This window comes from Crocuta crocuta, unplaced genomic scaffold, assembly GCF_008692635.1.
Source record: "Crocuta crocuta isolate KB4526 unplaced genomic scaffold, BGI_CrCroc_1.0 scaffold165, whole genome shotgun sequence".
Classification (NCBI taxonomy): domain Eukaryota; kingdom Metazoa; phylum Chordata; class Mammalia; order Carnivora; family Hyaenidae; genus Crocuta; species Crocuta crocuta.
The window spans coordinates 1,319,723-1,336,727 of record NW_027530502.1 but is presented as its reverse complement, the minus strand read 5'-3'; the positions used below and the strand labels follow the sequence as shown (position 1 = coordinate 1,336,727).

The 17,005-nt window shown below is 42.6% G+C and overlaps 1 protein-coding gene across 1 annotated transcript in view; it reads left to right on the top strand.

Moving 5' to 3' along the window:
• Positions 1–16,173: 16,173 nt before the first annotated feature.
• The window catches only part of TMEM243 (transmembrane protein 243), a 23,594-nt gene continuing 22,762 nt past the window's right edge, over positions 16,174–17,005 (top strand). The window contains exons 1-2 of the mRNA XM_077766788.1: positions 16,174–16,212; positions 16,525–16,825. Of these exons, the coding sequence (XP_077622914.1) occupies positions 16,748–16,825 (78 nt within the window). The 5' untranslated portion in view covers positions 16,174–16,212; positions 16,525–16,747. The remainder of the gene's footprint in view (positions 16,213–16,524; positions 16,826–17,005) is intronic.

The window sequence follows — 17,005 nt, the reverse complement described above, 5'->3', positions numbered from 1 at the left end:
AAATTATTTTACCTTACCAATAATCATAGACAAAGAAATTTACACAGTAATCAATATCATAAGTCTTTAATCAAATTGGCAAAGTTTTTTGTTTTAAGTCATGGTATCCAGTGTTGACTAGAGTTTGGGATGGCAGGCTCTCAAACACTAGAAGATCCTTTCAGGTGATAATTTAGCAAAAAATTTAAAAACCTTACAAATGTACATACTTCACCTAGCAATTCTAATTCCACACGACCTAAGAAAGTCTGTTCTCCAAAGATTTTGTTTCAGATATATTCATTGTATCAGTATTTCCTTGTAATTGTGAAAAACTGGACATGATCTAAATAATGATAATAGCTAACATTTAATTGAGTATTTACTACATCCTACACACTTGCTTGAGTACTTCATATAGCTTAATTCATGCAGACCTCACAAAAAAACAATATGGGGATATACTATTATTATTACTACCCCCATTTTGCAGATGAAGGACTGAGGCACACAGAGGTTAAGTAATCTGGTCATATGCCCAGTAAGCAGGAAAGTCAAGATTTAGCCTCAGCTGTCTAGCTTTAGTGTCCACACTCTGAACCATTCTTCTCCACTACCTGTCCAATCTAAATAGCCAATAATAGTGAGATGGTTAAAATCAGCAGTGTTCAGTGTGTATATGTGCAAGGGGGTGGGGAAGAGGGAAAGAGTGAGAGAGAGAAGGAGAAGAAAAAAGAAGGAGAATGAGGAGGAGGAGAACACGGAGGTAGGAAGAGAGGGTATATGAATTATAGCACATTTATACAAATACTATGCAATTATTAAAAATGATAATGTATAACTGTATAACTACATAGGCATAGCTCGTTTTATTGTAGTTTGTAGATATTGTGGCTTTTTTTTTTTTTAACAAATTGAAGGTTTGTGGCAATCCTGCTTGAAACAAGTCTGTTATCACCATTTTTCTAATAACATTGGCTCACTTCATGTCTTTGTGTCACATTTTGGTAATTCTTACACTATTTCAAACTTTTTCATTGTATTTGTTGTGGAGGTCTATGATCAGTGACTACAACTGGCTGGCTGAAAGCTCAGATGATGATTAGTATTTTTTAGCAATAAAGTATTATTTAATTAAGATACATACTTAAAAAAATTTTTTAACATTTATTTATTTTTGAGAGACAGAGAATGAGCAGGGGAGGGGCAGAAAGAGGGAGACACAGAATCTGAAGGAGGCTCCAGACTCTGAGCTGTCAGCACAGAGCCCAATGCGGGGCTCAAACTCACGGACTGTGAAATCATGACCTGAGCCTAAGTCGGACCCTCAACCGACTGAGCCATCCAGGTACCCCTACTTTTTAAGACATAATGCTATTGCACACTAACTAGACTACATACAGTAGAGTGTAAACATAAGTTTTATATGTACTGGAAAACTAAAGCATTCATTTGACTCAATTTACTGTGATTCTCACTTTATTGCAGTGGTCTGAAATTGAACCTGCATATCTCTCAGGTCTGTCTGTATTGAATTGTGTTCTAGAACAGTGTCTTTCAAACTCTTTCGACATGACCTCTATTAAGAAATAAACATTTTGTATTACAACCAGGCCCATCCATGACAGGTTGAGGGTAAGCTGGCTTCTGCCAGTACAGCTATGCTAGTTGTGTATGGTGGGTGTCTCTATTCCTGTGTCATGCCAGTTCTTAAATTTTTGAGTATCACATACATTGTTTTATACACACACACACACATACCTGAAACAGTTTTGCGAAAACAATACTCAATATTACTAATTATGAGGCAGTCTTAACATTTTTCGTTCTGTTCCATTCTTAAAAATCCTGGTTGTGAGCCTCTAGTTGATTTCATCATCCTAAATTAACATACCCCAAATTTGAAACAGATTCTGGAAGCAAACCATGGTGCTTGTAATACCTAAAGTTTCCACAAGAAGGCACCACAATTCTAGGCAGACACATTTTCTTTTTTTTTTTTCTTAGTTTATTGTCAAGTTGGTTTCCATATAACACTCAGTGCTCATCCCCACAAGTGCCCTCCTCCATCCCTATCACCCCCCTTCCCTTCTCCCCCACACCATCAGCCCTCAGGTTGTTCTCAGGATTCAAGAGTCTCTCATGGTTTGCCTCCCTCCCTCTCCCCAACTATTTTTCCCCTTCTTCTCCCCCATGGTCTTCCGTTAAGTTCCTCCTAATCTACCTATATGTGCAAACATATGGTATCTGTCCTTCTCTGGGCAGACACATTTTCCACCAAAGGCTCCGGGCTGGAGGAAGAGGAGAGGGCAGAGATGTTGTCTTTTGCAGGTTACAATTAAATGGACCAGTCCCAATGGTATCTGGCTGCAGGACAGCTAATCTCTTAGCCATTGACCTATCCAAACCCTGACACAAAAATCTCTGCCCCTACAGAGACTATCAGGATCCCAGTCACCTGCAGCTGACACAGAAACTGCAGAGATTTAAATGATCTGCAAAGTAAAGGTGAAAATCCACAAGATATGGAGAAGTTAGAGGGTAATAATGGGCCACTAATAAGCCAAAGGTTTCAGTAAACTTTCAGAAGTTATGGGGAAGAGGGAACTGAAAAAGAAGATATCAAGTGCTAAAAAAAGATATGTAAAGCAAGAAGCCTGCCCACAGGAAGAGGAGAAAGCGTCAGTACACACAGAGGTGCAGCCACGTTAACGGGAGCCCTGGCGGGAAGATCTCACTCCTGCGGCTAGTGGCCCTGGAGCTCCCAGCTCCTTTCTAGAAGCCTCATGGAACCCAGTATTCCTTGGTGCCAGGGATCCTTACAGTAAGCTCTTGCTCTGCTTGCTGACCAAGCCGCAGTCGATTTATGTTCTCTTTGTTCCTAAAAAGGAGCCTAATCGGAAAAACAAAAAGAGAGAGATGTTCTCAGTATATTAAGTTAAAACAAAAAGATATCCCTTGACAGCATTTCTTTATAATGTAATTTTGTTTTAAAATGTACAACATGAAATCTGGAAGGGTATACATCAAGATATTACAGTGGTTCTAGCTGAATGACGATTTGGGAGCATATTCTTTTTTTGCACAAGTTTCCCCTCCCCCCAAAATAATCGTATGCTAATTGTTTAACGTTTGAAGTACATGGTCATTAAAAAGAGAAAAGGAATTTTGGAATGCCTGGGTGACTCAGTTGGTTACCTGTCTCACTCTTGATTTCAGCTCAGGTCATGATCTCACAGTGGTGAGATAGCACCCTGCATGGTGCTCTGCACTCAGTGTGGAGCCTGCTTGGCATCCTTTCTCTCGGCTCCTCCCCCACCCTCTAAAATAAAAGATAAATTTAAAAAAAATTTAAAGAAGAAAGAAGGGATTTTAAAAACCAAGATATTTTTAAAGATAACAGCACAGAGTTGCTGAATATCTTCAGAAAGATGATGAGATTTGGGAGGGGCCACAGAGGCCTTTGATGGTACAGATGTCCTGTGAACTTTCCTCAAAGGAGCCCCTGAGAGTGAAGTTCAGAGGCTAGTACCCTCAGGGAATACTGGGAAAAGGGTGGGGGCTGAGTACTGCTGAAGGAGAGAGTACTCTGAGCTCATGCAGGGCACACAAATTTGAATGTATTTGGTAGAAATTGTTTTATTTTTTAGACTTCCAAAAATTGTGCACTTTTTGATAGACATTTTAAATGATATAATGTATACGTAAATTGTAAAGCATAATAATAAAACACAAAAATATATCCATTACCCAACTTATAAAACAGAACATGACTAATGCCTTTGAGACCCTCATATACCTCTCTCTAAACCCACCAAGCTCCTGCCCTTCCAAAAGTAACTACTCTTCTGAATTCTGTATTTAACATTTCCCTTAGTTTTATTGCAAATATATACATTCTTTTTTTTTTTAAATATTCATTTATTTTTGAGAGAGAGAGGAGGAAGCAAGGAGGTACAAGGTGGATCTGAAGTGGGCTCTACACTGACAGCAGAGAGCCCAGTGTGGGCTTGAACTCACGAATGGTGAGATCATGACCTGAGCTGAAGTCAGACACTTAACCAACTATCCATCCTTAATAACAGTAACAGCTAACATTCTTTGAGTGCTTTCTCTTTGTAAGACACTCTTCTAACTTCTTTACGTATTTTAACTCTAATCCTCCCAACAACCATACAAGGTAAGTATTGTTATTAACATCCCAATTCGGAGGTTGACCAACCTGAGGCATGGAACGGTTAAGTGACATTCTTAAAGTCACAAAGCTGGAAGGTCCTGGTTTCAAACCCAGGCAGCTTGCACTAGCTTCTGTACCCTTATCTGCTTATCCTACCCACTCTTTTTTTAAAGTTTACTTATTTATTTTGAGGGGGTCAGTGGCAGAGAAAAGAAGAGAGAGAATCCCAAGCAGGCTCCATGCTGTCAGCCCAGAGCCCAACATGGGGCTTGATCTCATGAACCATGAGATCATGACCTGAGCTGAAACCAAGAGTTATATATTTAACCTATTGAATCATCAGATGCCCCATTATTCTACCCACTCATTCTCCTTATTTCTGAATCACATACAAATAGAATCCCACAGAATTCTATTTAAACAGAATGTTGATTCTGTTTGCCCAGAAGCACACTCTGAGATGCAGGTTCTAATGAGAGTGGTTTATTTGGGTTTATTTTAGTCAGGGTTCTCCAGAGAAATAGAACTATTAGGATATACATAGATATATATAAGGAGATTTATTTTTATTACAGGAATTGGCTCACATGGTTGCGGGGGCTTAGAAGTCCCACCATCTGCTGTCTGCAAGCTGCAGAACCAGGAAAGCTGGTGTAATTCAGTCTGAGTCCAAAGGCCTGAGCACTGGGGCCTCATGGTATAAGTCCTGGTCTGAGTCTGAAAGCCAGAGAATCAGTAGTGCCATTGTCCAAGGGCAGGAGAAGATGGACATCTCAGCTCAAGCAGAGAGCAAATTTGCCCTTTACCGGCACCTCTGTTCGGTTCACGTCCTCTAGAGATGGTATGATACCCGCCTGCATGGGCTAAAGCAATCTTCTTTGCTCAGTCTACTCACTTAAATACTAATCTCTTTCAGAGATATTCTCCCAGACACATCCAGAAGCGTTCTACCAGCTCTCTGGGCATTCCTTGGTTCAGTTAAGTTGACACATAAAATTAAGCATCACAGCCACAAAAACCCAGTAAGGGAATGGAAAACAAACCGGGAAGGAAAAGCCAACAAAGAATTTACCCCCATGGGCAACTGTATCCTAATCACATTGAGGAGCTGGAGCAGAATGAATATACACTAAAGACTGATCCCACCCAAGGGGTGTGGGAACCAGAGTATTAATACAGCAACTCCTGTCAATCATGGATTGAGGTTTCGCTCCCACGGGGGTGTTAATTCCTGGGTACCCTGGCCCACCATGCATGCAGGCAGAGCAAGCTTTGCAGAGAACCCCCCCCCCCCCCAACAAATGGTTATTACTGACATAGGGGCTGGTTTGCCAGTGTGGAAATGGTAAGACCGAAGAGAATAGGAGCTGGGCACTTCCAGTATCTTGGTACATACTCCGTGAGCATCCTGCAATTTGCTTTCTTTGCTTCCTGTTCACCGCTATGGTTGTGAGGTTCACTTACGCTGGCATGCTGGGACATGTTAAGTGCGGTTCCTTCATTTTCACAGCTGTAGTCTATTGTATGCCTATGTTCTTTTTATTTATCCCCACTTTCTTGTTAATTTCTTCTTTTGTTAATGGGCATTTGGTCTGTTTCTATTTTTTTTTTTTTTTTTGGTCATCAGAAACATTGTTACTTTCTTTCACAAATCTCTTGCTGCATTTGTCAAGAGCTTCTCTTCTATACCTAGGTTTAGAATTATTGGGATAGGAAGTGTTTGCATCTTAGCCTTTTCTACATAATGAGTGCAGTATTCTTCCGGTAGAAGTACCAGCAGCAGAGTACCAGAGTTCTAATGTTTCAGATCTTTGCTCAAAATGATATTGTTAGGGCACCTGGGTGGCTTAGTTGGTTAAGTGTCTGACTCTTGATTCTCTCACAATTCTGGAATTCAGAAGTCCAAAATCAAGGTGTCCAGCCTCCTTCTGGAGGCTCTGCGGGAGAATCTGTTCCATGTCTCTCTCCTCGCTTCTGGAAGCTGCCAGAAAGCCTTGGCATTCCTTGACCACTGAAGTTTGAATTCTGACTCTGTCTTCACAAGACCTTCTTCTCTTATAAAGGCACTTGTCACTGGTTTAGGCCCCAACTTAATCCAGGATGCTTTCATTTGGAGATTCTTACCTTCATTACACCTGCAAAGATCTTTTTCTCAATAGGGTCAAAGTGTAAGGGTTTTGGTAAACATATCTTTCAGGAGTCCATGAATTCAGTCTGCTCCAGGAGGCAACAAAGGATGTTGTTGTGGGGAGAAGCTAATTACGTCACGCATTCAGAGGTTCTGCTCATATCTCTCTTTTAGTGGGTCGAGCAGAAAAATACCATGCTGGGCATCATAGATGAGAGTTTTTCATTTGTGTATTCTGAGAGTTCATAGCTTTTCCCTAAATAGAGGCTCAGTAACAGATGTCTGATCTCACCATAGGGATTGTCAGGGAAGACAGCCAACAGGAGGTAGTGTTAATATTTTCACTGGGAAGGATATAAATGACTCTCTAAGAAGGAAAAATATATGTGCTGCTGGATGGACAGGTTGCAAAAGAATTTTCTTATCTTGGTTGTTATTTACTTAACTTTTTCTTCCTGATCTTAATGTCCTTCATTTAAAAAAAAAAAAAAAAGCCCCTCCCCACATCCCTGAAAAATTCTTCCCTGGAAAATAAACCTGTTCTGTAACATTCTACTTATTTTATTTAAAAAGTCAGAAGCAAGAATGACAACATGTGAACTTTTAAATTTTGTTTTTTTTAACTTTTCTGTATTTTTACCGTGAAAAAGTTACTTTGGTAAATTTCCCATTGTTAGCAAGAGACATCAAAGATATTTTAAGCAATATCATTTACTTCTTCAGATGTTTCTTTTTCACTCTGACCCTGGATTTCTAAGCAGGAAGAGAGTTGTATTCCTGTCTAGTTTTCCTTAGAAAAAAATGAAAGTGACATTATTCTAAGAAAAGAAGTGTGATCATTCCATTGTTATGTCTATTTAGACAACACCTCAAGTAGTTAGGGCAGGACAGGTGCCTCTGAGCAGGGTGAGCAGGTTCAGACTGGAGTGTGAGGGGCTATGCATACAGTGCTAACTATATCTAAGCATCACAGGGAAGATACCTTTGTGAAAAAGATCTTGCCCTCTGGGACAAAAAAAAAAAGACCAAAGTAGCCAAGGAAGCTAATGTAAGCTTCATCAGAAGCTTAATACATAAGAAGCTAATATAACTGCACTGTGAAGTATATTACGTTTATATTTTCCTTTCTTTCTCCCTTTTAACTTTAGGCCTCCCTCTCTTAAGGTTGGAGTTGCATGGTTTTACTGCTAAAGACTCTTAAAAAGTTACTTATGCTATTCTCATTTCAGAGTGAGGAAATGGAAGCTCTTAAGGGTAAATGAATAACAGAATGTGACACGTTTAGTGACAAAGCCTTGGCCTGGCACACGCTTTTCCTGAATCCAAATGCCTGAAGATTAAACAATTTATTCAAAATCAGTATCAGGAATATTCTAGATCTCCTATAAAATGATTACAAAAAGGCTGTCCCTGCATATCAGGGAACAAAGCTCACTAGGGCCCAGTCCTTCCCACATGGCGAAGAAAGAGAGCAGCCCTCTGGGCTACCTCAAGGAACAAACCAAAGTACGCATGGTGGAGAGTCCAAAATATCACTATGAGTAGGGAAATAAAATAACCAAAGTCACAACAAGAGAGACCAATGGGCACACTTCAAAGAACTCTTCCAGAACGGCCGGGCCCTGGACAGTCTATGAGCCTTCTTTAATATAGCAGTACTCGCAGGTGCAGAGAGCATAACAAGCTTTCAAAACTGACAAGAGACAGAAAGCTAGCCAAAATGATGAAACAGAAGAACTCTCCTCAAAAGAAATTCCAGGAAGAAGTGACAGCTAAAGAATTGCTCAAAAACAGATATGAGCAACATAACTGAATAAGAATTTAGAGAAAAATAGTCATAAAATTAATCTCTGGGCTTGAAAAAGGCATAGATGACAGCAGAGACGCTACTGCTGCAAAGATCATGGATCTTAAAAATAGTTATGATGAATTAAAAAATGCTATAAATGAGGTGCAAAATAAAATGGAGGCAGCCACTGCACGGACTGAAGATGCAGAGAGGAGAACAGGTGAATTAGAAAATGATTACAAAAAGTAATTGTCTGTCATTTCTATCGGTTTTTCCTAAGTTTTCTAAAGAGAGGCCTAACAAAATACTGTGTCTTTGCATCTTTATTTTCAAATTTCTAATTCATGGAATTAAAGACACAATATACACACAGGTACAAAATTTGAAACCCAGAAGTTTCTGTAGGTACACTGAGGTGCTTACCTGCTCAAGATTCTATTTGTTCCTATTTGATAGGACTGGCTTAAATTGGCATATTTGTTTAATTTCTCTGTGCAAAGTCTGCATGTTCACGTGGAGAACAGGGCTTCAGCTATGGGCAATAGACAATTGCTTCAGGCTTTATTCATGTCACTCTCGCTGCCAAGTCAATTATTAAAACACCTAAAAATTACTTTTATCAGTCATGGCTCATTCCAGCGAATAACACTTCAGAGTATAAAAATCAATTTCCTCCGCCATATCTCACTTAATTCTCACACGGCAGCCCTGAGGGGGAATTTATTTTCCTGATTTTTTTTTAGTGCATATAAAACTGAGTTCCTGAGATCTGCTCAAGATCACAGTTCTCTATTACACATCAGGGTTATTTAAAGTAGAGAACTCCAGATAAAGTGTCTGTAAGTAATAGTATTATACCAATAATTTTCTTTGGTTTCATAAACCAATGTGCCATAGTTGTGTAAAATGTTAACATGGGGAAATACAGGTGAGGGGTTTACTGGAACTCTCTCTCTGTAACCTTTCAGGAAGTGTAAAAGTATTTCAAATCTTCAAGAGATTGAAAAATAGGTCCTCTAATTATTCTCCAAGTGTATTAGAATTTTAAATCTGGTGGTCTAGAATATATCTTCCCATTTACAGATAAGAAAGCTGGGGCCGGCTGACTTGCCTAAGCTCACACCAGACCAGACTCGCAATTACGAAGCGGGTTCTTCCACGACACCTGCCTGGTTTTCAGGGCATGTGTAGAGATCGCATATTTTTATTCAGAAAAATTTGTAGCAAGCCCGCGGATCCCACCTGCTCTTGGGAACACATGCAGAATATGTCCAGTATGGGGGCGCCTGGGTGGCTCAGTCGGTTAAGCGTCCAACTTCAGCTCGGGTCATGATCTCGTGATTCGTGGGTTCGAGCCCCGCGTCGGGCTCTGTGCTGACAGCTCAGAGCCTGGAGCCTACTTCTGATTCTGTGTCTCCCTCTCTGACCCTCCCCTGCTCACACTGTCTCCCTCTGTCTCAGAAATAACTTTAAAAAAAATTAAAAAAAAAAAAGAATATGTCCAGTATGTTGGGATGACTGAATGCATGATATTTGTGAATCAATCTTCCTATCACATGACTATTCAAGCTATATGCACCTGCAAAGGCCGCCGGCAGTTCCTGCCATCTGGCCCCGTGAGGTAGGAAGACCCTTACTCCCTTTTTTCTCATTTCCTCGCTTTTCATTGGTACTGCAGCCTTTCTTCCAGCCTGACTTCTTTTTTCCAACGTACGCTTTTTCTTGTGTCCATTGAGTGAGTCTGTGAGGGTGGCACTCACAGAAGAATGCTGAAGATGTGCGCTTCTCCCCCCCCCCATCCCTACAATTTAAGAGACATCCTAGCTGGACAGGACTCGGGCACAAATTACCTGGCGTGGACTCCTATCATCTTTGAGCTCTGGGGTCAAGGAGTGCCAGAGTCCAGCTCCAGCCGGGCCCTGGGGTCCCTGAAGGATGGACGGTGTTGGCGAGGGAGGGAGGGAGAGAGCCCCAAGATTCTTTCTGATCACCAGGCAGGCATCTCTGTCTTGTCGGTTTTGGTGTCTGTATTTATAGGTCAAACGTTAACATGGCATCAGAAAATGGAATTTTTACAGTGGATAGTTCTCTGTGATAAGATGTTTTGGAAAGTGTATAAAACATGTTTTACAGAAGTCTTCTTGCAGAACTGTCCCAATTATAGTGAGGTTGAGTAACTAAGAAAATAACAGGGTTTTCTTAGTGACAAAAGGATAACATACACATTTTAACAACGCTAAGTTTAAGTCATAGGTTTGTAGATACTCTTATCCATCCTCATCACAGCTGCCAGGGTAAGGGAAGGTGTTTGTGGACAGTAGGCCTTAGGGAAGGGGCTGCTATACACCATCAGTTAGCAAAGGTGTATGTACTAACTTATCTTCTGCCCTTACCTGTTCCTTCTCTCTAAGTTAGGCCCTTTGTCTCTAGGCAAGACTTGATTTTCCAGTTATATTCTTTATGGCACCAGAGAGCCAATCATACCTTTAAAGAGTTTAGCTCATTTGCAGTACATAGAATAGCCTCTTCGAGCGCATTTGCCTTTGTGTCTAGTTTTATGATTTCTTGAATAGCTAGGGCGTGAGAGACATTTTTGGTTAGCTGATTTACATGTTGAGCTGTATGAACATCTTGGACTAACACAACGGTAGAAACAGAATTGTACATGTAAAAGTCAATCTTTTATGAGTAAGGGTCATTAGCCTGTTCATAGCTCAAGGGAAAGTATGGAGGGAAACAGGACCTTCTGGAGACACGATGTCTGTTCCCATAATCAAAAGAAGAAGTTCCCACAATAAGTTCCTTCACAAGGTGCAATCATCATACCAGGGCCAGAATAAGGGGGCAAGTCACTCCTGATACCGATCAGCAAGGTACCTTGGGGGTTGGTGCTCAAGCAGAAATAATTGAGTGGGGGTGGATATCGGTCGTCATCTGATTGGCAAGAGACTGTGCAAACTTGCTTTAACCTCACCAGGAGCTTTCTTGACTACCGGGCTTAGAGTGGCTCCCAACAAAGGAGAAGTACACCTCTTCCAAATTCTGATCTGCAATCCTACCTAAATGAAACTACTTAATATTATTCTATTCCCCAGTGAGGGTTGTGTGTGGGTAACTGCTTCATGCCTTTTGCAAGCCACCTCACTGACAAGTGCTGGAAGGTGAATTTTTCCTTCAACTCTGTTCTCACCCCTGGACTGAGAATACTGCTTCTCTCCTCACTCTCCTGAGCTCTAGTGTTAGTGTTTGAAAACTGTTGCCCTTGGCTATTAAAGGAACATGTTATGCCAGGGAGTATATACTAAGAGGAAAAACAGGAGAAAAGAAAATAAAGAGGCACAAAGCATTATTATCAGTGTTCTTATCTTCTGGTAAAGGCAAGGAACTGAGAAAACATTTCAGAAAAGAGAGAAAGATTTTTAAATGACAGCTCTGCTTTTATATTTTCCTTTATACAAATATTTTATTTTTTTAAAGTCATCTCTACCCCAGTGGGGGGCTCAAACTCATGACTCTGAGATCGAGTTGCATGTTGACTGAACCAGCCAGGTGCCCCCATGCTTTTATATTTTCATGTTTCTTCACAGTCTTGGTTCACATGCATAGATATCTTAAACACTAATACTATAAAGATTCTACTTTATATTCAGTTTTTTTCCCTTTAAGTCATGTGCATTTTTTTTCATTTTGCTACAGTCTATATTATGTTCATTTTAGTAGATGCATAGTATGCATAATGTACAGTATTAACTGTGTCCAGTGGTTAAAATGTTATTTGACTCCCACAAAACCCTACAGAGCAAGTATTGTTTTGCTCATTTCATCTTCATTACAAAAGTAAAAAACGGAGGCTCAGAGCGGTTAAATAACTGGCTCAAATCCATCCATCTAGTGCAGAGGGAAGTCAGGATTCAAACCAAGGTGCATGGACTCCAAAGTCTATGATACTGACTTGTCAGATAGTAGAGTGAGGATTCACAGTGGAACTCCAAGTCCACTTACTTAGCCTGATACTCTGTGCGGAAGCCGGTGGTTCTCTGGCCGTATACCAGAATCCTCTGGGGGGCTTTGAGCGATTCTGATGTAACATCAGCGTACTCCACAAATCCAAGTATTTTAGTGTCTGGCTACTGCTTTCTGTGATGACCTTGCTGTAGAGACCACAGAAGAGGAGAAACAACAATTAAATCATAACCGAAATGAATGAGAGTTATTTAACTTCAAAAATGGCTTCTTGTAATAACTTATCTGTCTCCTGCCAAATTGTGTCTGTATAAGTTTAGGAGTCATTAGCATAGAGACATAAAGTGAAACCATGGATGTAGATGAGCTGGCTCTTGGAAAGCATGTAGTGAGGAGAGAAAAAGGCTTAGAACAGAGCCCTGGGGGCTAATATTTAAGGGATGTGTGGAGGAAGAGAAGAGGAAAGGCTATTTCCAGGATGTTTAAATGCTAAGTGCTACCAAGAGGCCATGTAGGAGAAGGCCTGAAAACCTGTGGATCCAGCACCAAGTCTTCCTGGGACCATTTATGGGAGAACACGGGGGAGCAGTGTGGGTAGAGCAGATTTCAGTGACTGAGGCCAATGTGGTAGGGAAGGAACAGATACAATCTATATTGACCTTTTTACTGAACTGCTGGCTTTAAAAATGTATCAGTATGTTTTCAGCAGTAAGCATGAGAACCCCCAAATAAAAGTGACATACACAACAGAGACCCTCCCATTCACCACGCACACACACACACACACACACACACACACACACACACACACACACACCCCATATGAAACAAGAAGCCCAGAGGTGGACGGTTCACAGATTTCTACTTCAGCTGGCTTCTCTGGGATACTCTTGGCCACCCCTTCATGGTCATGAGATGGTAGAAGCATCTTCAAATATTACATCCTCATGTGACAACATCTAAGGGATAGGGCTCCTCTTATGCCTCCCCTCTATTAGGGAAGAAACCTTCCTGAAAGCCCAAGCTGACTTGCTCTAATGACTCATTGTCCTCAACGGCCACATTGCCCCTCCCCCAGCTACAAGGGATTTCCAGCCAGTGAACATCTGGCATTTTTTCCTTTATACTGAGAAGTAGCCTCTGCTTTCAAAGAAAAAGCAGGAAGGAGAAAGATGGCTATATAGGCAACCATAGAGTTCCACAGAGGATTATGAAGGAAACATGATAGTCAGAGGAAGATATGGACTTAATGCAAGTTTTCTGCATGTTTAACAACTTCGAAGCTGGCCATGTTTAAATGCTTTTCACACAAAGAATATAATAGTGAGACCCCTGTGATTGTGGGATGCATGGGAAGTAAAACATGAGAGACGGACAGGTGTCTCTTCTATTCTAATTGGAGGGAAGGAGAAATGAAGAGGGTAGATACAGTAAACGTGTTGGTTTGCTGGGGCATTGAGGGGATTGCCCCTGATGGCTTCAGTTTCTTTCTTGTAAAGTGGGTGACTGAGTTCTCTGCCTTGGGTAAGGGGAACACAGGACAACACAGGATAGAGTTGCCCAGGGAACACAGGAATTCTGGTTGACTTAAAGGGCTCAGTTGAGGTTGGCTGCCCTGAATTTAAAATTATTCTAATCAGTGGCATTCATGACTTTTCTTTCCCTCCAGCTGCACTAGACACCTGGCCACGGGTGATGAGAAGGCAGAACGGCTACTGTCTCAGGGGACTTTCCGTACAGGTGTGACAAAACACATGTGGCAAGGGAACTGAAGGCATCATCTAAAGAGCAATTTCACTGATAGCACACACAATCTGAGGAGTAGTTCCACTGGGAGAAAATCAACAGACCAAAGGATCAGACACGGAAATGGCCAAGGGACTGACGCGAATGAATGAATTGGAAGGATTGGAGGATAAGGCTTAGCAAATGGGCTGACCTATTTCAAACACAGTACAATCCTGGGTGTTGAAAACATCCAGAACGTTGCATTAGAATGAGTGGCTTAAGTACCATGAAGATGGAGAAATGAAAAGCTATAGTATTGGAAGGGCCATTTATATGGCCCGAGGTACAATTTGCAAAAATAGAAGTGGATGAAAGAAGTGATTTTCAAACTTTAATGTGCACATGAATCCCCTGGGGATCTTATTAAAATGTAGATTATGATGCCGGGATGAGGATTGAAGCTCTGCAGTTATAACGAGTTACCAGGTGGTGCTGATTTGTTGGTGCGGGAGCTATACTTTGAGTGGTAAGCCCATCGTTGACTTCTACACATACTCTATTTAAAAACCCTCTATCCCACTTTGCTGAAGGGGATGGACCTTAGAAGGTACGTGTTGTACCTGGTCCTACTTGTTGCCTTGTTGGGGTAGAGGACCTGATGCTACTAGAAACTACCCATAATCTGAACTCAGCTGGTTGAAATTTCTCATGAGATTCTGAACTTACAAACTAGAGATGAAGTCTGCAAACCATTGGTGGATAGTGGCTGTATGAGACCTATTTTCCCTAAGTTTAGCAGCAAAACAAGCTTAGGCCTTATCTCGCTTAAAATTTTGGGGAGTAGTAACCATGAAGAAGCTGGTTCTTAGGAAGAAGAATGGAGCACAGGCACAGAAAATTAATGAGCTGAAAAAATAAGAAGCGCTAGAATGAGAAGGTTATTATCTGCAACTCAACCTTCCTCCTCAAATACGCCCTACACAAATATCTGGCCTCTCTGGCCTGCCTTCTTGACTTTCCTCCTCACGTTGGTTAAACCATACTCTTCTTTGGGGTCTTGATTTAGAAAGCTTCTTAAGGAAGCTTTCTTTGTCAGCTGAAGCTGGTGGGTGGCCTCCTGTGTGTCCCAATAGCACCTCTTGGTGTCCAGATCATAGCATTTATCACCATGACAACCACCATTGGGATATTTATTTGCCAAATGTCTTATATATTCTCTACACGTCTTTCTTAATAAAAACTAGTTGAAGTTAGATATTCTTGTTCCATTTATTAACATCATTTTCACTCTTTACATAAAAAGGATCTCAAGAGAGATTAGATGACTTGCCCAGGACCACGTAGCTTGTGGATGGTGGTGATTAGGTTTGAGAGCAGATACGATCTACGTCAAAGCTTGTGCTCTTAGCCATTGAATCTCACCTGTCTCTTGATCACTGTATTATCCTGTCTGGTGGTTGGCTGGTACAGAGCAGTACTCAAAGGTATTTGTTGAACGGATGTGGCTGAATGTGAGTGAGTGAACTTATTTGTTACGCCAATTAACCTTCTAACAGAACTGGGTGAAGGATTGTGTAGTACTACTGTTAAAAAGTCCTGAACAAAAAGTTCTTTTATGAAATCTATAACTGGTAGATCAGATATGCACCATACTTGACTCTATTGTGCTGTAAATTTTCATATCGATTGATTTGTGGTTCTTAGTCCATCCCTTGTCCTAATCCCTTGACCTAAACGTCGAAAGATCACCTGGAATATTTGCCTGGACTCTAAATATTATATGGCTACAGCATTCCAACATAGGTTCTGCCTGCACACAGCATGGCCAGAGCTCTCTCTAATCTAGGAACTGGAGTGTCCAGCGAACCCAGCGTGGTTATGTTTGTTTCCCAGCACTTGTACTGTACATGACTCCAAATGCAGTGACACTATGTTGCTTGTTAAGGCCCGTCCATGTCCAGATGTGTATGCTCTAACACCCGGAGAGAAGGTTGACACACGAAGCGTTCTCCGTGGCTGCTAACATGCTTAGTCAGCACAATCAGTAGCAGGATAAGTGGGCAAGTCAAGGAAGACCTTGCAAGTATCACCTCCCGACTGTTTCCTTAAACGCCATAGGATCCCTATCACAGAACAAGACAAGACAAATATACAAACAATCCTAAAGCAAATTTATTAGTGACCCCCGTTGCGTCTTAGTCGTGCAACGTGGGTAAAACAGGCTGGTTGTTTTTGTGATGTTTTCAGCCAAATGCCAAGTTATCTTCAGAAATGTTTTCTGCCCACGTGGATCGCGCCGACGCTAATTACGAAGGGACTCAGAAGCACGCACCCAGGGCGATTGGTCGCCCCTCCGGGAATAAACTGGCACCTCTAGAAATAAAGCTCTGCAGCCAATGCGGCGCCACNCCAGGACGCCCCAGCGCGAGGGCTGCAGGGGACGCAGAGGTTTGGCCTGCGGGCGCGGGGCGGGCGCGGGGCGTTTCCTGGGAGGGTGGCCAATCTGTGCGGGGCCGAGGCGGGATTTTCTCTTCCGCTGGCTCGGCCCGGGCCGAGTGTGCTGCGGAGAGGGGCGCGAGAGCTGCGGAAAGCAGGACCGTGCNGTGGGTAGCCCCGGGAGCGCGGGGCCGCCGATCTGCTTTGCCAGCCGCAGCGTCCGGCGGGGCTGAGCGCGGAGATTTGGGGAAGTGGGAGCTGCCCGCGCGGGGCGTCCCGGGGAGAGTCGGCCACGCGGTGTTTGTTTCCTTTCACTTCCTGCAGCGGCGGCTCGCGATGAGGAGGGGAGCGGGCCCAGGGCGGAGCGGCCTCGTCCCCCGGGCCTGAGCGCCCACCCGCTGCGGCCGCGGGGACGTCCCCGACCCACCTGGGCTTTCGGCCATGGGCGCTCGGTGAATAGGCGGCGTGGGGAGCCGAGGACCTGCCGCTTCGGGAGGTAATGCTGGCCCAGTTTTGAGTGGCCCGGGGAGAGTGAAGAAACCCTAAAATGGAGGACTTTACGACCAGGACCTACGGCACCAGTGGCCTGGACAACAGACCTCTGTTCGGAGAGACGTCGGCCAAGGTGAGCGCGGACCCGGATTCCAGGGTTGTGGGTTTGTGTGTCTGTGTGTCTGCGCTCCCGCCCAGAGTCCTGGTTGCGGCCCCTGAAAGCACTTGTGGGTACAAAGAGCTGGTTCTTCGGTCTTGCTTCCTTCTTAAGATGTTTGCCCTGCCGCTCGGCTCCTTTTTGGGGATAGGGTTG